Consider the following 23,741-nt stretch of genomic DNA (forward strand, 5'->3'; position numbering starts at 1 on the left):
TTTACTTCTTTCAGATTTAAAAAATATGGAAAGTCAGCCAAACATGCATGGTTTTCCATTCCCCCAAGAAGAAATTGAAGGCAAGCACTCACCTGAACATAGAGTTCTCTGAGCTCATATTGAAATTTCTTGGGATCTGTGGTAATTGTCACTGGGCCAATTTCTGTAAAAATAAAATGAAAGATCAATAAATATTAATTGACAGCATTAATTAAGACTTTACTGTGTTTGCCAATATCTTTTCACTGTGTACCACATATTACTGATTAACGGCACATAATTAGCAAAATATCAAAGACTCTTTCTCAATTTATACCTACCAAAGAATAACTTATCATTCACCCTGTGGTATGCATACCTAAAAGAGTGGACTTTTTAACCTGTGGAGTCAAAAATGTCACAGGGCAAAGAACCACAGGCTCCCAGTGGGGGTTCCTCCTTACTCTCCCCAGTCAATCATTATTTACTGAGCACATACTTTGTCATTAGAATCTAAATGAAACACTTATTCACCCTCTAATTTAGTTTTCCCAACTATAAATTGTAGGTTTGTCTGCAGTTTTTTGTAAGTCTAAATTAGTTCATAAAAAACATTTTAATGCTACCCAAAGGAAAAAAGTGAACACTCATTGCCTATCCCATAGTGTTCTTAAGAATTTGAAGAGACATTAAATGTATGAGGACATTAAAAGTGCAAGAGATAGTCCTATAACTCCTTTTCCAAATGCCAAGATGGCTGGGTGTCACTATCACCATTCTACACTGGTTTAGATAATGATTGCCTTTAAGGCTGGGCCACTTTCATGACCGTCCTGATATACTATATACACCACTGCTTCAGAGAACAGATCAGGCTTCAGCCTTCCTTGGAGAGTCAGGACTTAAATCATTAGTCAGTTCCAGAGAAAGAACTCAGATTCCATTTGGGTTAAGATAGAGACATAGATAAATATACATATATTGATATACACATATATTATTCATATTATTTGGGGACTGAATACAGCATATCTGGAGTAAAGATTTTAATCCCCCAAACTTATTTTTTTATTAAAAAAAAAAAAACTTTTAAAAACAGATAATCTGGAAGTGGCCTTTTATGAGTATCAATTACTTTCCCCAGAAAGCATCCATATACTGAAGTGACGGTATTAAAATTCATCTGGGTATCATGTGTACCGACATGTTTAAATTCCCAGGGTAGATGAGAAGTTTTCTATTTTATGTCACAGAGATAGAGCTGGCATCCAAAATTATAATGTGCAACTACAACACCAACATACAAAAGATACTTCACATTTAATTTTTACAAACTCTTTCTAGCTTCAAAGACATACTGCTAGAAAAGGATTTTCTAACTTCAAAGAACAATAATTAATTAGCCAGGCCTTCTATAACATGCTACATATGGTACAAAAACAGACCGTAGGATTTTAAAAATAAATGAGGTAAACTGGAAAGAAGGCACAATTTGTCTGCCATTACTCATGTGATTTTTCTTAGAAATTACATGATAAAAATGCCTCAGTCCTTCACCAGAGATTAGACACCTTGCAGTTTACAAAAAGAATGGAGAGGTGATTGGATAAACCATGTGCAAATGCAAACATCTGCATTCCATACCAAGCAGAACCGTCATTAGCCATGGCCTGAGTGTATGGAAAATGAGAGAAGCCTACTCCCTCAAGACTAAACAAAGGCATACTTTGCAAAGGAATGCGAAACAGTGATGAACACGCCAGACAGTTACACCCTGACATATAAGTTGTCAGCAGCACTGTCAAGCCAATCTTCTATGTTCCTCCATGGCTTAATACTGAAATAATCCTACAATTTAAAACTCAAGAAGTAGGAAGGAATACAAAGAATGCCAGGAAACAAAAAACAATTGTATAAGAATAGAGTTTAGACATGCAACAATAATCCCTGTAATGATAAACAAAAGGGCTCTGGATACATACTTTTTCTTCAAGAGTGGGATCAAAGGATGCTAATAAGAGGACTGATTAGTCTTCATTTTACTCAACAAGAGACTCTCAACTAGACACTTCTTTTCAGCACAGATAGGAAATCTCTCTTAAAGCTCATTAACAAACTTTTTTTTTGCAAACCACATGGAACAGCTGAGATACATCTTTTATCAGTTAAGAGAAATACTCAGGTGAGGTAACAGCTTGCCAAAGCTGCTAACACTCCAGTTGTAAGCATTCTTTCCACCTTTAAAAAAAAAAAAATGAATGATAGGACTATGGGGCAAAAATCAGTCACCCTCCTTATCAGGTCTTGCCTCCATTCCAGTCTTTCTCTTCATTCAACGAGCCCTGTGCCAGTTATGTCATTAGCAATTTCCTCTTCCCTTCCTTTCTGCTCAGGATAGTTTCATCCATTGCCAAGCTTTTGATGACATTCAGCAGGTAAAACTTTGTCCTCACTTCTTGCTTGAACACAGGCCTCTACTGCTTGTAAAATTAAAAGAGAACTCTCAAAGGCAATCCAAAGTCTCTCTTCTCTTTATCCAAACTCCAAAATTGGTTAATACCCCTTACTATGAAGCTACTGCACCCCCTCACCATACCCATTGCTATCTCTATTGTATTTCATCTTCTCATGCACCGCTCAGTCTAAAAGAGGTAGGATTTAAATCGGGCTTTTCAGTGTCTTGTCTCTACCTCATTTTAATGTAAAATTGATAACAGTGCCCATAATAAAAGCATGGGAAGAATAAACATGCATGATAATAATGCTCTCTGCATTCATTATTCAGCATATTTTATACAGTGGTTTACTAAGAAAATCCACCCAACCAAAAATAAACAACCATCAATCTCCAAATAGAATCATAGAGCTAGAAGGGGCATTAAAAATCATTTGGTTTAATCCCCATATTCTACAGACAAGAACATCTGAGGTCCAGAGAAAATGAAATTGAAAAACTTTGGTGGTGAAGAAAGAGGTAAAGATAACTAACATTTTCTACACTGTGCAACCTAGGCATCTTACAAATATTCCCACTTTTCCAAGATCTCCATTCTATGAATGAATATATCACTAACTTTCACCTCCTTTCCTTTGGACCATATGTACGTTGGGCCATATGCAGAGTTCCCAATTTAAGGCAAACAATACTCATAGGTCACTATTATTGTAAACCTGGATATTTTCTTTAATAGACTAAAGAAAATTATCCCTCTTGCCTAGTGCTTACTATAATTAAACATGCAATGAAAACTTTTGGAAAATTCCTTCTCAAATGTATTCAGTCAACATACATGGAACACCTATTAGATGTGGTTGCCACCAGTACCTTAAAGATAACACAGACCCTGCCCTCAAAGTCTCCACAGTCTGAAGGAGAAAATAAAAATGCAGATATGTAATGACACTACCACGTAATGAGGGCAGAAACAGCATGGAAAAGGTTGTATGGGACCACTAATGAATACTTTTCTTCTCCAGAAATAAAGGGATATTTCAAAAAAGAAGTGAAGTTCAGGGTTTCAAATTAGAGAACCAAATTCTTTATTCTGGCTACTTTCTTTAAAAAAACACTATACTTCAACTAAGTTCTGTAACAAGTTACAACCTATAGCTATCTATGTATACAGGTATTTTATTTATTTTTAATCAGTGCTTTATAGATATTAAGGTAGAATTTCTGTGGCATATTTATACATGCACACAATGTGATTTTGTCAAATTCATTTCACATTTCTTCCCCTTTATCATTCTACACTTTCCCCTCAAACTCTTTCTTCCACTTCATTGATTTTTTTCCTCTATTCTTATGATCATGACCACCCCCGCCCTTTTCCCTTACTTTGCTCTAGCTTCTGCATATCAGAGAAAACATTCAACCCCTTCCAAGTCTGGCTTATTTCACTTAGCATAATCTCCAGTTTCACTCATTTACCAGCAAATGCAAAAAGTTCATTCTTCTTTGTGCCCGAGTGAAACTCCATTGTGTGTGTGTGTGTGTGTGTGTATGTGTGTGTGTATGTATACATCATAATGTGGGGTATATGTGTGTGTAATTTATATATATATTATAAAATCACATTTTCTCAATCTGTTCATCTATTGACAGGCACCTGGGCTGGTTCCACAACTGGACTATTGTGAGTTGTGCTGCTATAAACATTGATGTAGCTGTACTCTGGAAAGCAATATAAAGATTCCTCAAAAATTAGGAATAAAACCACCACAGGACCCAGCTATCCCACACCTTGATATGTAGTTTTAAAAGTCACAAGTGTACTCTGTAACATACAATGGATCCCTTGAGTCTTACAACAGCCTCACAAAGTAGACGGATAGCAGCAGCTTAGGTGATGGCAGCTGTCCCGTCTCAGGGCTACACACCATGTGCCTGCAACAGGACACAGCATCCACCACATGATTCTACGATCACCCCACTGCACTGATGTCCACTGTCACTGCTTTCAGGGGATGAACTCAGTGTACATCTAGTTGGCCCAAGAAGAGGAGGAAGGGGGAGAGGGAAAAGAGTAAAGGTTATACCCAGGCCTTCATATCCTCAATTTCTTACACTGTCACCACATCGTGGAGCCTCCTGGATAGACCTGAAGGCCATGCTACCAGATCAGGGAGGATACCAATCAATCCAATAAGAATTTCTTAGTTTTCTAAGTGACCAGAGTATCTTCTTTTCTACTTTAAGGTAGAAAAGTTATTGGTTTAGTAGTAAGTTATTGATATAGGTCATTAATATTTCAACTTTCCACATAGAACTTATTTTTAAAAACAAAAAAAATGCCAAGGTAACATACATTATTAAAAACATAAGAAATATGTCACACTTCAGATGATGACTTTTGGTTTTTAAAAAAATAACTGTCTGAAACTGAAAAGGTCTTTCCCCTTTTCAATAACTTTGTTATTCTCTGTTTCCTAGGGATTTATCAGATGGGTTGGATTTATTTCCAGCACCTCAGCCATTGTTCTCTTAATCTGAGTTGCTGGATTGTACTTGAGAAAATAATGGAAAGAAATTCACAATGTAACATTTCCTTTCACTGCTTCATTTGGCAAGATCAATATCCAACTCCTTACTTCCTTTTCCTTTCCACGAACAGATTTCTGCTCCTTATAGTTTTTCCATTTTACTAAAAGTGATTTCTTGATAATAAAGAATTTTGTTCCACTATTCAAAGAGATTACCATTCAAACAACTATTCACTGCTTTTTTCTGGGGCTCTGCATGGTTTGATAACAGCTTTCACAATTTTTGTTCTTTCTTTAAAAACACTGTTCTTGTCTTCATGTTGATAGATACACATAAGTATGTGAAACTAATGACTATTTGCAAGGCATTATAGGAGAATCCAAAATACATATATCAGAAGGCCTGTTATAATAGAAGTTGAAGAGTAGTTGGAAACTTAAAACAAGTTAAATGAATCTTGACCTTCTATCTGCAACAGATCAAGTGATACACATACAGAAGGAGGACGAATTTTATAGAAGACGACCTCTGAGTTGTAGGGAATATACAAGGAAGCTAACCAGGAAAGATCCAGGTATGAACCAGGCAGAGAACACCAGATGAATAGAAGCTAACAAAAAAGCAAAGAAATTCCAGGCATTGAAACATGATCTTCTCAAAATCCCTTTCATGAGCTGAAACTCAGCATGTTCCACTTACTAAAAATTCTACTCTTGACCAATTTAATACAAATCAACTCTAACCTCTTTGTGTACAAAGATGTTAGTGTAAGTATACAACTATATTCAAAGCATTAAAGCTGTTTTCTATATGAAAAAATAAGTTATGTTTCCTGCTTTGGGATGCTACAGAAAATCAGATTAATAATTTATATTTATGTGTACTGTTTTCAATTTAAACTACGATATGCTCCTTCTGGATTTCTCCCTTCTTTTTCATTTACAGTGTTGCTGTCCAGCACCATTTTCAAATGATCTGCATCCAGTGGACAAAAGCACAACTGATTCACGATGCTGAGCTAACACCAAGAATATTTCAGGAATTATTTAATTGAGTACATTCCTCTCCACATTAGAACAGGTAATTTTAAGTACCACTGAAAGGCCCTTAATGATTGTTTTGGCAATAAAGTTATACATTTGATGCATTTTATATAATCAGACTGAAGGATAAATTCATGCACAGCAGCTTATCGAACATTGATTAAACAGAATTTTGTTCTACTTATTCAAAGAGATTACCATTTAAACAATGAGCTGTATGTTAACCTTAAACATATAAATTCAATAAAACTGCAGATAGTATAGGTATAATGTAAAGACTATTTACTTCATGGACTGCTGAATGGTACATAAAAAGTTGTTAACATGAATCAAGCAATGTTACACAGCTCTTTAGAACAGGAAGCAAGGAAGTGGGCCTTAATGATAGACACAGGGCTATGAGGTATACAGAGTAGGATGTTATTGCTTAGACTGGACCTTAGCCAGGAAACAGCAAGCACTTTTGAAAAAACAGCCATGGGATTTTTACTGGATAACAAAATTCAGATTCTCAGTTTTGCATGTAATCCTAAACATGAAATGGCATTTTTTAGCTTCCATATATATCCATGCATTGATACGGTATAGTTAAGAAGACAGAACACATAATATTTTGTTATTCTATTTAATAAGATTCAATTAACAAGCTTCCTAATGTGATCAAGATATTCTAAAAGCAAACAAAAAGAAAATACCATGTTCAAGAACATTTAAAAATTTTTAAATATAATTAAACATTTTTAATGAGAGAAATGTATTTTAAATTTAAGATTAAAATTTTGAAATTTCTTTCAAAGTTTGCTCTTAGTCAATTCTTTCATTTTTTTTTAAATTGAAGACTGCTTTCTTAGTGGCAATTAGTACAAGTCAATAAATAATGATCCCTAAAGAGGAGCCCAGCTATTTATCTGGATACTGGTTCACAGAGAGCTGAAAGAAACTGAACCAGATGATTGCCGAGAGGTCTCTGGTCAATCCTGCCATTTGGGAGATGAAGCCACAGCCAACTCCTATATGGCACATGCTGTTCCACCAACTGTAAGAATCATGGTGTCACTATACAGAAGGGCATCAGCTGCTCAGCTCTTTAGATGCACTGGAATTCCATTATCCTCCTGAAACTGCTTTTGTTTCTCTGGAACTTTATTTTCAAAATGCCTATTGAATCAGTGCTGATGGTTCTTTGGGCAGATTCTGTAGCATCTTGGCTCAGTTACTTCCCACCAACCATGACAATTGAACACCAGGCAACAATTCGTAGTCATTAATATTTTTTCTAAATAAACCTCATCATCAGTTAGGGATAAAGTGAAAGAAGTAAAATATTGATAAAGAAGAAAAATATCCATTTGCAGGTTCTTATAAAAGAATCTTTAATACTGTTGAAATTTCTCCATGTTGGGCAAACAGGCTTAACCTCAGGCCTAATAGTTTCTACAACAACCAAACAAATGTATGTAGTCTTTTGATCGTGTCTTCAAGGAAAACAGAGTAAGTGATCCAAAGCCATATTTATGAAGTAAACATTTTATTTGCAAAAATATGGCAGAGACATGCTAAAAATATAATGGACATATGCATATAATATGTATGTTTTTCTTTGAACACTTGCTTTAATTCATTCAAAAACAGGTTCTACATCCTTAAGGTTGGTTCAGATTGTTAGCAGAAAGCACAAAGACTTTTAAGAGAGAAGTCTTGATTATAAGAGTCAGAAATATCTGGGTGTGTCTGGGCAGACCACATGGATTTATGACCAGCGCAGCTGTACAAGGCCCTGCTCTCAAAAGAGCCCCGCCTTGGAGTTTAATACTTTCCAGTCATAATATTGAAATATTTTTTCCTTTGGATTTGTGTTTTGTAGGAGAGGTTCAATGGGACAATGGATGGAAGCCTTCCCACCACCTTCAAGGATGGGTCCTCCGACACCTGTTCTCCCACTTCCAGATGCCCCAGGTCCAACCCAATAGCTCCATTCCTACTCCTGTCATCTGTCACCTTCAGAAACAACAGGAACCTAGATGTGGGTTGGGAAAGGCTGGGATCAGGGCACACAAGCACTCAGCACCATCTTCAAACAGGGCATGGAGATAGCACACCCTGCTCCTGGCTAACAATACTTTCACCCTGGCTGAGCCCAGAGGCCAGGCATCAGGGGAAGGCAAGCCCACGTTCCCAATCCAAGCATGCCTCAGCACCAAGGTTGAAATATCCCTGGGGGTACCCTGTCCATCAAGGATTAGGATGGCTGGTCTATAGGAAGAGGAGACAGCTGGCTTAACTTTACTGGTCCCCATTCCTAGATGAGAGCACAGTGCTTGGATCCTAGGGCTTGTACCAGGGAGAACCTCTCAAGGCAATATTGTCAAAGGCAGAGGCAGCCTAACCACAAAGAACTTTCTGGTGCTTGCATGGACCTGTCTTTGCTGCAGAAGTATACTGGTGCCTGGGACCTCTCTTACACTGTAAGAACCTCTGTGGCTCAAGGTTCATTCCCTTCTATTGCTTCCAATCCCCTGCCATCTGGTGTAAATTATTAGCATGAATTTTACCATCCATCTTTATTTGGTGCAATGCCCATTTTAAATGCAAATAATACAGCATTTAATTGGTATGTAGATTCACCCAAATTACCCAATTCATATTTTTGGCTGATCCCAGAGGTTGTCTACAGCTGTCCAGAAGAGACAAACATAAGCCAGATTAAGGAATGTTGAAGAATCCTAGCAACCATCTGAGCAGCACAAGCAGTCCAGGTTTATCATGACACTGGGTTAAGCACTACTCCTTATTTCAAAACAAATACTTTTTAATTTTTAAGTTCACATAAAAGAAAGCTAAAAATCAAGTTTGTGTATTCTCCTGGCAAGTTATATCACTGGCTTAATATATTTAGAAAAAAATCCTATGAGATTTTGATTTATGTGTATTTTGGAACATTTGCCTTATACTTCAATTTATTTGGGAAAGCCTAAGGTCATTTATATCAATAAAAACGGACAAAGAAGACAATAAAGGACATTACAAGCATCATTAATTGAGAGGAGAAGAGTGCTGGTATATAATAGATACGAAATAACTGGAAAAGATGAAATTATCCATATAAACAGGTATCTCAGGACAGGATGCACAGGATTATTTTTGGTACTGGTAATTTAGTATATGGGTGCTTAACCACTGAGTCACATCCCCAGCCCTTTTTCATATATTATTTAGAGGCAGGGTCTTGCTAAGGTCCTTAGGACCTCACTAAATTGCTGAGACTGACTTTGAACTTGTGATCCTCCTGCCTCAGCCTCCCAAGTCGATGGGATTACAGGTATTCTCCACTGCACCTGATTTTTATATAAATTTGATTCATAATTCATAGTATATATTAAAATAAACTCCAAATGGATAAAATTGGTAAATGTAACCATTTTAATTATTTTTAACTAAATCTAAATTACAATATATAATTAGAATCCATATCTACATCCTGTAGATATATATTCCAAATAAGACTACTATTCTCTCACAATGTATTAGAAATCACAAGGAAAAATACTGACATATTAATAAACAAATTCAATTAAAATCTGAAACATAATATAAAATAAAAATTGGAAATATTTTCCCTGTAATAGATCCTTCAAATTTATAAGAAAAAAATAAAGAACCAATCACCATGCAAAAGAAAAATTCATGAAAAAACAAAAACAGGAACAAAACTTTTAACTTAGTTATATTGAAAAAGATGTAAGCTACAGCACCACTGAAATATACCTTGTAAGAAAGAAAACTTTTTTCCAAGATTATTACTCAAACCAGTGTCATAATGAATCTGTAATAGTCAAACTATTGGTAAGATTATATACAGTCATCACTTTTGTAAAATTTATTAGCATTGTGGGTATGATAGGTATTGTAAGTCTCAAAAGTAACTTGTGATAAAGCCCTTTCCCTCTGTTATAATTCACTGGAAATAAAAAACACATTGACATTATTTTAAGGTATGAATAAACGATGTCAAAATAGAAAAATGATTGAAAATGTATGGTCCCCTAAAAAATATTAGGCAGCAATGAAACTATTGTTCCATGTGGACAAGCAAATCAATATTTATCATCTAATATTAAATTAAAAAACAAAATATAACATTGTACTCATTGATGGCAATTATCTCCAAAGGCCCAGATATACAAATTCTGAAAGGCAATGTGGAAGTCAAACCTGATGTTTAGAATAGATGAAATTATGAGTACTTTTAATTTTGTGTTCAATTTTATATTATTTTCTAATTTAGAAAGAAAAGAACAAATTTCACTTGATCATATACAAGCTTTAAATTTTGGCTCTTATTAATTTGCTTACAATGGCCACTGAAAAAAGAAAAGCACAAAAATATCTGCATTAGGCAAGATAACAAGCAAGTTGCTGATTTGAGGCATTATCTGTTAGAGTTGTAAGGTGAAATATTTAAAGTATTTTGTGTCTAACCAGAACCATCATTGTCTGGATATAATGTTCTCTTTCAAACTTCTCCGCTTGAAGCTTTTATCTCTTTTGAGTGCATACCTCCTTGGAATGTCATCTTCCTCCTGTCAGTCCTTACTGACTATACAAATAATTCCTTTTGATTGAATGAAATGAAACACTGTCCAGACTTTTAACCCTGAAATCTAACGACAGCCCAATTCTGGCTCTTTTCCTACCTACTATTGATTTTTGTTTTCTCCACACTCTCTGGCAATACATGTCTATTCAGACACACATTTGTATATGCCTTGCTTTTTTCCTCTTATACCTTGTAAGAACAAGGTATAAGGTAAACACAAGGGTGTCCTCCTCTTCTCCAAGTTCTATATTTCAGAGAGTATTTTAACTATCTAGGATAAATGTAAGCACTGAACATGAAACTGAATCATCAATGGGACCATCCATTTCAAATTTCAATATTTCTCCTACTACGACGAAGTTCAGAGTGTTTACCGTAGTTGGTAACTTAAAGCTTCCCAGATTCCAAAATTGCCCTCATTTCTTTAAGGTCAGTGAAGTTAATTACTTTGTTCTGGTTTGAATCCTCTCCAAAGGCATTTCAACTTACTGTACCTGCTAATATTTGATCATGGGAAAGCATCCTCCCCAGAGGATAAAATATATATTCCCACTCCCTCTGTTGACAAATCACTAACACAGCACTTCTATTGCAAAGAGACCCCTGTGAGTCCCTACAAATACCAGTGTGGCTACAGCGGATAGCCAGGCCTTTCCTACTATTGTAGAGGAGAAACCAGAGACTTCTGTGGCACTCTCCATCACAGTGATCAGGCTGCTTACCAGCTGATAAACACAAGGGTGTCCTCTTCTGCTCTAAGTTCTATGGTTCTCGGAAGAAGACCCCTGCTAACTGATTCTATCAAGCTGTCTTTTTAAAACCTTACCTCTAAAAGGCAGAGTTTTTTTTTCTTCTTTATTATACATTCTATGCTCAAACCAAAGTGCAGTGATTAGCATGAGATTTTTACAGGCATCTAGTAATAACAATTAGCAGAGAGTTCGAAAGGGAGATTTGGTCAAGTAAAGTTCCCAACCAAACTGAATGATACTGCTTAAGATTGCTGCTGATCCAAATCCCATTAGAAATGGACAGAACCCAGAGGAAAAGTGGCATATGATTTGGGATTATGCACTCACGTGGCTCACATTTACTATATGTTTGATCTAAGAGGCCATCTGTTCTTTTCATTAAGAGCTCAGGCACTGGAGTTGAAACCTCTTGGGTTGGAAACAAGGCTCTGTAACATTATAGTTTGGTTTATTTTAAATTTTTTTCAAGTTCCCTAATTTCTATGATTTTCACTTTCTACATCTATCAAATGGGGATTATAGTCATAGCTACACCACAAAAGTGTCATGAGAATTTAACGAGGATAATGCACACAGTGCAGAGCTCAGGACAGATTAAGTACGCAGTAAATGCTAACTGTGCTGTTGCTACTGCCTGAAGTTTTCATAAGACATGATTCTAGGAATTATGATTGATTAAATAACTACTATAATATGTGGAAAAACCTTAACTGAAAGTTCACATTAGAAGCCTAACACTACTTAAGATAACTTAATGAATTTGAATTTTCATCTAAGAAAGTAGGCAAATTATATTCTTATAAAGATACATCTTTTTTTAAAAAAGTCTACATTTTTACCAATAAGATGAAAATAAATCAAACTTGCATCATTTTTATGTGTGTTTGTAGATATCTTCAAAGGCAAGAAAGTAGACTTTTAGTTAATAAAACATCATTTTAACATGCCATTGAATCAGATTTGCAAATTTGAAGTTAGATGATTAAGCACAGTTCAGAAATACTTAATCTTTCATTTCAACTTTTATGATACATATTAATACTTTAAAAAGGCTAAGGAAAAACATTTGCCAAAAATAAGTTTCTGGTTTCAAATTACTCATTAATATTTTACATTAAAATGCTACTGCCAAGTTATATTATCTGTCACCGTCTTCAAAGTAATCTGGAAAAATGCCCACCTCCTCTTTTGTTTATATTTTTTTTCTATATGAGGCTGCTTTCCCCATTTACTTGTCAAACCTGTCCTCAAGACTCACTCAGGTCCTAAGTTTCTGACAAGGCTCTGAAATATCTCACTCCTCTGAATTATGACTCAGCTATTTGCTGGGTACTTTGCATATGTGGCAGGCATACTCTAAAATAGCTTCCAACAGTCTCTACCACCTAGAATCCAGACCCTCATGTAATCCCCTGCCCTTGAGTATACACTAGACCTAATGTCTCGCTTCTAATGAAAAACTAGGACAAAATGACAGGGCATCACTACTAACACGAGGTTACTAAGCAACCGTGGCTTCTGCTAGTGTGTTCTCTCTCACCTTATGATGGAAACCAGGCATGTGCAACAGGCATGTGAGTGGCCTTCTCACCCCAGTGACTGGCAAGGATTGAAGGGCAGCATCTAGCCAAAAACAGCAAGTACCTGAGGCCCAAGTCCAACAGCTCAGGAAGAACTCAATCTTGATGACCACATGTGAGTAACTTGGAAGTGGACTTTTCTTCAGCCAAGTTTTGTGATGACCACACATCAAATCAATGCCCTTCTAACGGACTTGTGAGAGACCCTGTCAGGACCCAGTGGTCTTGCTGAGGTTCCTGACTCAAACTACTTGTGCTTAACACAAAGTTTGGAAATAACTTTACAAAATTTAAATTAATAAAATGTATAATGAGATGCTGCAACAGTGGATAGCGACAGTCATCTAACTGCACGTTCAGTTTCCCAAACTGGATTATTACTGCTTTGGTGACAGCAACTGTAACATTTTCAATCTTCAGCTCCCAGACAGTGACCCTCACTGTCTCATGTTGTTGAAGTTATAGAAATTGTCAGATAATTTTGAACAATATATACAAATCACTATTTTTTAACAGTCACCACACAAATCTGTATATGAATCTGTAATTTAACTTGCAAAAGAGAAAATATATGTACCTATCTTATATGTGTGTATGTAATGAGTAAATGCCTACACTAAAAATACACAGAAAAATAACTTTAGAAGAGGTGAACATTTAGGTATTAAGGAAATGATAGCTAGAGAAAATGGAAAACATTAATATGGCTGTCTGAAAAATAGTGAAGAAAATGAATATATTGAATTTTACAGGATATGTTAAAATACAATTATTTATTTAATCCTTAAAATATTAGCGAGAGCAAATATTAATGGAACTTTTGAAGTCATTCGGATCATCTCTAATGAAGCCTATGAATTTCATCATGGTAATTTAAAAAGTCAAAGAGGCAGATGAAAGAAATGAAGAAAATTCAAAGCAATTGAAATTGAGTTCAAAACTCTAAGTTATTAATGAAGCAGTGTACTCTGCCAAAGAATGAACTTTAAAAAAAAACTGAGCTCTCTTCTGACAAATATTCTTCTTCTGATACAAATGATTTATTGAATTAAAAAGTAAGTTCCTATTAGGTAATCATGCCCTGTGCCTAAAGCTGACTATTAAAAGTCTAATGAGACAGTTCACATTGTATGTTGCCCAGTTTCTTGGCAAATTTATGTGATTTTTTTTTAATCACAATCCATCTATTGTTTAGTTTTTTAGAAAATGAAAATAGTATATATTTGACACAGGAGATCAGAAAAGCTATTTAAAAGGTACTTTTCTTTGATGAAGGAAAATAACAGATTGGAAGAGAATAGAATATCACTATATGCCTCATGATTGACAGCACTGTGCTTGTTGGAAGGGAAGGAACTGTGCAGAAGATCAAATCTCTTTCTCCATGAAATTCACAGTCTTAGAAACGAACAGAGACTAGTACGGAAGAAAAAAAAAGTTGTAATAAATGCTATAAATAAAGCAAACTATTGAGGACAATAGTCTGCTTAATATGACAATATACTTAATATGCTTAATATGACAGTAACAAAAGAAGATGTTTTATTTCCTTTGTATAAAATGAATGTCCATAGTCTATCCATTTTTATATGGGGTTCTTGGTTTTTATGTTTAAATTCTTTTTTAAAATTTTTTAGTTGTAGATGGACACCATGTTTTATTTGCTTATTTATTTTTATTTATTTATTTATTTATTTATTTTTACGTGGAGCTAGGGATCGAACCCAGTGCCTCAGGCATGCTAGGCAAGCGTTCTACCACTGAGCCACAACCCCAGCCCCAGGGGTTCTTGGTTTAGTCGAGTCAATTTGTAGAAGTTTTTTATATATTGACTAAATTAATTTTGGTCTGTGTTGTAAAAATTTCCTCTGGTTTGATGTTCCTTTCAGCAATTTTGGCTATGCAGAGATAGTTTTCTTTTATGTGGTAAGTACAATTTATTAATCTTTTGCTAATGATCCCTGGTTTTTAATCATTGTTGCGAAAACCTTCCTTATGATAACATTACAAAGAATTCTCCATGATGTCTTCTAGGATTTTTATAATTCATACTTAACACTTACATTCATGATCCATTTGGGAATTAGAGTAGTGTAAGGATCATTTTTTTCCAGACAGCTAACCAGTTGGCACATCATTGTTTACTGAAGAAATTTTATTTCTCATTCACATTATAAACTATGATTGACATGTCAACTGCGACCAAATTAGTCAATATGATCAAATATGATCAAATTGTCTAAATAACTAAGGCTTAATACTATGTTTTAATATCTGGGGAAGCTAGTCCCACATCTTTACTCTCCTTTTGGTGAATTTTCTAGCTATTCATGTTTGTATATTTTTTCACACTAATTATAAATTATAATCCTATCTAAATCCAAAATTATTTTGAAGGTATTTTTGTGAACACCACATTAATTTATGAAATGAATTTTTAAAAAACTGACAAGATGCTGAAATTTTCTATGGTGTATTATTCCAGTGATTCCAGTTTAAGAGGTCTTTTCAAAGTTTTATTTTTTTACCATCTAGAAATTTTATTACCTTTATTTTCTACATTTTAAAACTTAGGTTGGATTTCCTCTTTCACATGAGAGTTTAAGAAAGATCTTTTAATTTGATGACTTTTTAAATTTTATTCTTTTGTTATTAATTTCTAGTTTTATTTCATCACAATTTTCCTTGGTACTGAAGATGATTGATGTATTAACATTCCATACCCAGTTTAAAAGAAGGTCTACGCTTCATTTTTCAGAACACATTTTATGTCTCATTTAGATCCACATTCATTATGTAAAAGGCCTTCTATCGAGACACATATTTTTGTCCTCTTGCTTTGTTATGAACTATGAAAGAAAATTAAAGTTTCTACTCTAATGTGTTTTTACTTTGGTTGTCATTGTTTTGTTCTATGAATAATGATGTTATCTTATTGGTGCACAGATATATTTCATTTTTATTTTCACTGTAGATGACTCAATCCTTTATAAATTTTCTGTTGAAGTTCATTTATCTATTTGTTTCTTAGGAATCTCTAACTGACCACTATGTCTCAAAGGAACAATATTTCCAATCATCCATTACAGCCTTCATACTTGACAACTGTTACTGGTTGTAAAGTTCTTGAGTCACATTTTCTCTGAAGATTTTATAGGTGTTGTCCAGCATTCCATGGGTTACGGAGTAGTTTCAGGTCACATTAATCTTTTTCACTACCTCTGAATTTAACTTGGATACTTTCTTAAACTGAGAGCTCTAGGACAATTTCCATCAGACTTTGTCTGCCTTTTCAACATGCAAATTCTCAAGTTTAATTTGTGGAAGTTCTCTTCATGTGTATCTTCAAATATTTATTTTGTCACATAACTTCCAATTTCTTTACTAGCAACTCCAATAATGCATGTGTTTGATTTCTTCTGTCTGTCCTCCATAGCTACCTACCATTTTCTCTCTAAATCTTTTAAACTTGTTCCGTATGCTCATTTTTCTCACATTCATCCTCTGTCTCCATCTTTGCTATGTTTTTTCAGCAGGGTTTATTTTCTCTTGCTCTCCTGATAACTTTATCTTGATTTCTGTGTTTTCATTTGTCTCTTCTGTTTCTTGAATCTCTCCACTACTCACTATTTCTTTTTTGAGTTCTTGTATTTTTAATTTGCACTAATTCTTCAGGGGCACACTTGTTTCTTTAAGGTGTTGTTGTGCTCTACTTGTAAATTTACGGCGTAATATTCAGTAACAATTTTTGTCTTTTGTGTGATCATGTTTTATTTTTATCATGAACTTTTAGGTTTTCTCATTTCATAACTTTTTTTCACTCATGATATTTTAAAAATATCTTGGGCTGGTCCCTTGTTGTATCATACAGTATTGAAAGTAGTGAGTTTTTTGCTGTACCAGCTGTTTACTGAGGATTCATATAAGGAAGCGTCCAGAAACATGTTCCAGAATAATAACAATTTTTCTCAAGATGTAGGGCTTTGTTTGTATTTTCATTTGCATGTTACATTTCCTCAAACAGTGGACACAGCAGATGTGTTGGTTTTCTTAATGCAAACACTCTTCTCCACTGCAGCTGAGACTGGCTGTCTTCTGAAACCATGGCCTGTATTTTCATGATTATCCCATCTCCATCACTGCTGAGACCCAAAGTGGGTCTGAGAAAGCTCCTCCCTAGGTCACCCCCCTTTGTCCTGTTACAATGAAGGAGTTCAGACATGGCCTCTTGTTCAAAAATGACTCTCGTAGCCATACAGCTCTGCCTTCAGTCTCCACACTTGTCCATCTCCACATCTCATGTCTGCTTTGGGCACACATCCTTCCTTCTGGGCCAGCTGGTATTTAGTAGTCTTCCTCGTCTCGCTAAACAGAGGTTCACATCTTTATTTTTCATTCACCTTGGCGATACGGATGATTTCTTGATGGAGGAGGGTATAAGGTGACTTCAATCTCCCACATTAATGACTTACTCATATTTGACGATAGGTATTGAGTTAGAAGTACTAGAAGGTGAGGGGAGCCATCCCATCTGGGTCTGGCACTACATATATATATGCAAATATTCAATCTGTCTACCTCAAAACAGCCCAGCACACTGGGTATTAGTGCCTTCATCTCCCAGATGAACAGCACAACCCACATTTCAATCTGGATCTGACTCTGAAGCTTATGATCTTTACTCTGAACCACACTCAAATAAATTCCTATTCTCCAAAGATGATTTTTAAATGTTTAGTTGTTGTGGAAACAAAATAATTCCTGATTGATTAGACAGTGGCATTATTTCTTTGTTTTGGAATTTAAATGTCGTTAGTCTCCTCCAAATATTTTTTTCAACCACTGGTGGTTACATATAGGAGGAAAACTTTTTAGAACAGAAATGGTTGCATGTTATTAAACAAGGACTGGACTTTCTAAACTGTAAAACCACAAAGCCCAACATAACACAACCAATATGCTGTTTGGTTTTGTCCCCTAAGCAACTGACCAAACAGTACTATAAATCTGTCTGCCAATGGATTTGACAAAGATTAAGAATGTTGATAGATCCCCTACCTAAAAAAAAAATAAACTTCGAATCAACATAACATAAATAACAAACACGTGAATTCAAGGGACAATTTGAGAGTACAATTACAGATGATTTGGGGCAGAATTAATTATAATTATGTCGTGTATGGTTTGAGCTTGCTACATGTAAGAAAGCTCCAGACACATTGATTTCTAACAGTTACAGATAGAAATAAGCCATTGCTACCATGCTTTTCTTGGCTTTTCAAACAAAGAAAACACTGCACAGATTTTTTTTTTCCAAAATGAAATTTTATTAAAAGTCTTAGCAAATATACTCTAAAGATAGCACTAAAACAAGACAATAGAAAGAGCATTGTATTTCAAGTCAATAACTGTTTTTCTGCCAGATCTACATTACTGGTGTGAATTTGGACAAGTTACTTAACTCTCTATACTTCAGTGCATACCCTGGGTATAAAAAATAGCACAGTTCCTATCACTTAGTAGATGCTAAGTAAGTATTGAATCTAAATAATGTGATGAACAGTCTTCTTTCCTTGTTTCTGCTGCATTGAGATCTAACATAACGATAATAATAAAACTAAGTTTCTCTTAAGGGTGCACTGGCAACTGTAGTTAGCCTTAGACAACAGTGCTCACTTATTTCTTTATCTCTGGTCACAAGCGTTAACTTTAGGGCTGTTAGAATGTTTTCTATTCTATTTTAGTGTTTTAACAAAATAGTTAAAATGGAATAAAAAAGCTTAAAAGAAAGCCATAGTTGATTAAATAAAACATCCATCAACACCGATTCTGGCTTTGCTGTTTACTAGCTATAGCAGGTTGTTTAGTATCTCTGAGCCTCAGTGTCCTTCCCTGTGAGAATCGGACGGATCTGGACAGCACACATAAAACAATGTATGTAGCAGGCCTTCGAGAAAAGGGGGACCCTTCCTCCAAAAAATTTCATCAGACTTTGCAGGACCACGTGTGCTTACAATGTATGTGACCAGTGTGTGTGTCCTCTCACCCCCGGGGTCTTGCCAGATAATAGCCAACGATTGGCTTTAATACACAAGTGGTTATCCGTTTCCTATTAGAAAACACTGCACAGCTCCCAGTAGTAGCAGGGTGTTTTGTTGGATTGCACAATCTGAAAATTCTCAGTTTTTACCACCTCTGATACCCCCAAAACCTACAATTTAGTTAAAAGTTAAACATGAATCATGTAAGTACACATAAGACTGTGTGTGATCAGTACTGTGCAAGAAAGCCACGGGATTTGGAGAAAAGATGTGTTAGTGAAAGATGCTAAAGCCCAAGAGTGGTCCCACACATGACATTTGAAGAAGAAAGATGGGGCGTCGATCCTGCTCAGCTACCTACTAGCCACACAGACCACTGGGCAACGCACTTAAACACTATATACTGTGATATTTGATATTTTCATGAGCTTCAGATTTCTCATCTTTAGAACAGATCTTCCCAGGATTGTGGAGAAGATAAAGCAAGCCGAGTATAAAGCCAGCTCCCAGAACATGGGCATTGATGATGGCATCATGAGTCACCCTCTAAGTCTCACAGAGAACACAGAACATACTTAGATGGACTCTCGTTTATATGAGAGAAATGCTGTTTCAGTTTCCCATGGAAAGTTGATAAAAATAATAAAACAAACAACAAAACTCCACTTGCTATCAGTTCCAAGCTTCTCAGATGTGCCTGGAAGGAAGAAGTAGTAGACTTAGTAGCACAGTAAACCAATAAAGACGTCACAACACACTCGACTGCACTATGAACCTAGGTAATTTCATTACTTGTTTCTAGAAGTCTGGATTGTTTCAGTTTTGAATTCAAACTGCCACCTCTTGTTTAAATTTCAGCTCCTAAATTAGAAATCAGAAGAAATCAGGAACGACGTACAAGTCCTTTGGGTGGTTTGTTTTTCCAGAGCAGGATATTTGATTTCACTCTATCGTCTGGTATTCGGTCATGTGAACAGCTCAATGGAGCGGACTTGACTCTCACTAAAACCACAAAGCCAAGAAACGGCCCCCTGGGAGGCTCATGACCAACTGGTCATAAAAATAAGCACCGTTGCCAGAAATCTGTAGGCAACATCAAATCTGAGGCAACAAATTCTGAGGCAATATCAAAATTGTAGTCAGTTGAGACAACCAAAACCAAAACAGCAAAAATACCTATTCACATTTATTGCTCTGAAGTTAACGTTGAACGCTCTGCCTCCAGTTCCTGAGGATAATTATTTCATAGGTTGCCCACATTTTTACACGTTTTTTCCATGTTGGCTTTGGATACAACAGGAAGCTCATGAAAATATCAGTGCACACAGGTTTTAAATTTTGCTGATGATTGTGGGGGGAAAAAAAACCATCTTTTTCCATAAAATAATCTCTCAAGATAAGAATTCATTGTTCCAAAGAAATTATCATATGGAAATGAAGGTTTTCTACTTCAGGATAAAAAAATCTTTTAATGTTTAGCAGAAGATAATAAAGTAAATAATGGGGCCCATGTATCATTTTCAATAATGTTGTAGAATGACATTAATTTCTTAACTAAATATTTATGATATAATGTGTGAAAAGTGAGGCACACTATCCCATATATGCTTCATTTGAATCAAAGAAAAGTGAAATCAATAAAAGGAGGGGAAAGAGAAAGGAGACAAATATATTAAATATTAACAGTGATGCTGTTAGAATTTTGCCAATTTTATTTTGCTCTTTAGAAATGCTTTCATAAATACCAACAAAAAAGCCCAAATCTGAAGTATTCTCTGTCAAATAAAATAATTGCTGACTATTACATGGATGGTTTTAAAAAAAATATAACAATTTTCAAAATACAATCTCATAAATGCGAAGTCCTATATTTTTAGCAAGAATCTTATTTACTATGGATGCATTAACTCTTGCCAGCAGGATTCAGTGTATCACTGAATTTCATAAAACTGACATTGAACAACAGATTAAATATGATGGCTTTTTTTAATTTTAAATTTAAAAATCTTTTTTGACCTTTTAGTTCAAAATACTTATTGGCAATAAGAATTCACTCTTAGGTAATGGATTCAATCAAGTACATTAATGTGGCCTGTGTGAAGAGAGGTTTGATTTAATTTACATCGAATATTACGGAATCCTTCAAGTTAGTAGGAATATTGGCCAGGCAGGCAGGAACTAGAACACCCATGTTAGAGTTGGATCTGGCACGTCCCCCAGGTTCAGTGTCTTCACTGCTTGGTCCCTAGTGAGCTACTATTGGAAGGGGGTGGAAGCTTTAGGAGGAACAGCCTAGTGGAAGGTCTTTAGGTCATTGGGTATGTGCCCTTAAAGGGGACAGTGGGACCCCAGTTCCCTCCTCTGTCTCTCTTTCACTTACTGGTCACAAGGTGGGAAGTTCTGCTCTTTAACAAAGTTCCACTATGACATGCTGCCTCACCACAGGCTCAGAGCAACAAAGCCAACTCATAAGGTTTCAGCCTCATATACTGAAATTCTAAAACTGAGCCAAAACAAACCTCCTCTCTTCGTAAGTTGATTATCTCAGGTATTTGTTATAGTCATGGAAGGCTGACTAACAAGCCAGTTTTGTTTGGGCTTCCTAGTTTCCTGGTCAGATGAAAAACATTAACACTTATTTTTCAAAACTACTCTTTTGAGCAGTTTTAGGATCGAAGCAAAATTGAGAGGAAGGCACTTGGATTTTCCACATATGCACCCCACACCTGCACAGCCTCCCCCAATATCAACATCCCCACCAAAGTGGGACATTTATCACAAATAATGAACTCATAATTACACAAAGTCATTTTTTCTTGGTAATGAGTTTGGATGATGTAAATTGACAGGTGTCTACCATTATAGTATCAAGAGAGCCTGAGACCTCCCCGAGATGACCTAGCACAAGGTGACCATAGGCAGGCCTTGCTGCTAAAGCATTTTCCGCAACTTAAAAAATAAGATACAGGGGGAAGGGTTATGGCTCGACTGTAGAACGCTTGCCTAGCACTGGGGAGGCACTGGGTTTGATCCTCAGCACCACAGGAAAAAAAAAAAACAGCAACAATTAAAGTAAAGGTTAAATTCTTTAAAAAAAAAAAAAAAGTAAGATACAACAAGATTGGTCCAATAGCTCTCAGCAAGCCAGGAAATGCTGAGCTGGACCAGGGTTGAAACAGTACACACACAACTAGCACCAGGCTTTCATGCATTTTATAAAGAAATTGCTTTTTGGAAAGTTGATTTGGTTGCAAGAGTTATATGTATTGATTCTAGGAGAAAAAAATCATCCACTGCTGTTGGAAACTCAGGAGGGATTATAGTATCCTACCGCTAAGCTTAATTATTTTTACTAATACATAACAGAATGTTTCTTAAACTTTAACTGATAAAATTTCATATTCCTGAGATCAAACATATGTCAAACACCTAATGACATACAGTTACTATAAATTTAAATGAGAGAAAACAAAACTTGGAGCTAACTTCTTTGGAATTCCCTTCAATGTATGTATATTAATTAAGTTATGCCAAAAATTGCAATCCTTTATATCCAAGGTCCCTCCAGTGAAATGCACATAACCCAAAAGGGTACACAAGAACATTTGCTTAAGGAAACTTCTCCTGTTGATTTATTTTCAACTACTTATAACATTTTTAAAACTGACATAATTTATTAGAACATTAGCATGCATTTGGTTTATAAGTATGCATTACAGATACTAAATATTTTTATCATTAGTGTTTAATTTAAAAAATTTGAAATTAGGTGATAAGTGAAAGAAATTTTCTGTATAAAAAGTTTATATGCCAAAATAAGTGTGCTATTCTTTACCTGAGTGAATATATTTATTCAGCTGAAGGCAGTAACTGGTCCATTTCACTTGTACTTTATGGAAAGCACTTTGCAGTCAGAAAATATTGCTATACAGCATTACTATATCATGTATTCCATTGACATTGTTTCCCACAAAATATTCTCTAATGAGTCCAATGCTTTTGGCTAATGGCCTGAAGCTTGATTTTAATTGTACCCAACCCATAAATCCCAAACTGCAAAGAATAACGTGCATAACTGTAAAATTTACTAAAATAAACTATTTAACCATTTTAAAATTTACTATTTGTACCCTTATATGACTCAAAGAAAATAGCTTTAATTGCAGAGAGAGATTACTCTGAAACTGAAATCACTGTGGACCGAGTCTTTTACTTCTAAGGAGTTTGATCTAGACTGGTTGATAAACTGTTCTACCAAGATGGATCAATTGCTTGGGGCTGCCTCTGCTTCATACCTGTAAATCCCAGTATAAAAAACATGAAGGAGGAATGTCCCAGATAACAAAATAGGTAAATAGAATCCAGTTCTAAATACTAGATGGCCCCCCTGTATAATAAAAATGGATTTAGTGTCCTTCAGAGAGGTTGCCCAGGTAAAATTAAAAAGCAGGCTAATCGAATTTGGGATCCAGGTCACCAAACCTATTCTGTTTCTAAGAGAATAAGAACAAAGCAACCTGGGAGATCACATCCACACTTGCCCTTGCTGACAGTTTCCAATCAAAAGCAAACAGCACACACATGCATCAGGAATGTTGGCAGCGATTCCTGAAAACCTTCACCTCTTATCACACTTCACTGTGCTTTTTCCTTCCCACTGACGCCTTTTTCTACTTCCTGCCCCCCCTTTTTTTCCTTCTTCTATGCCTTGCTGCACTTTAAGAGGTCATTAAGATGCTATATGACATGGCATATACATATATAT

The 23,741-nt window shown here is 35.5% G+C and overlaps 1 protein-coding gene across 3 annotated transcripts in view; it reads right to left on the minus strand.

Annotated features, from left to right (window-relative positions):
• Nucleotides 1-23,741, minus strand: part of Hmcn1 (hemicentin 1) — a 381,331-nt gene that overhangs the window by 284,723 nt on the left and 72,867 nt on the right. For all 3 annotated transcript variants that reach the window (XM_048809830.1, XM_048809832.1, XM_048809831.1), the window contains exon 2: nt 93-163. In XM_048809830.1, the coding sequence (XP_048665787.1) occupies nt 93-163 (71 nt within the window). The remainder of the gene's footprint in view (nt 1-92; nt 164-23,741) is intronic.

Source organism: Marmota marmota, unplaced genomic scaffold, assembly GCF_001458135.2.
Source record: "Marmota marmota marmota unplaced genomic scaffold, marMar, whole genome shotgun sequence".
NCBI lineage: Eukaryota > Metazoa > Chordata > Mammalia > Rodentia > Sciuridae > Marmota > Marmota marmota.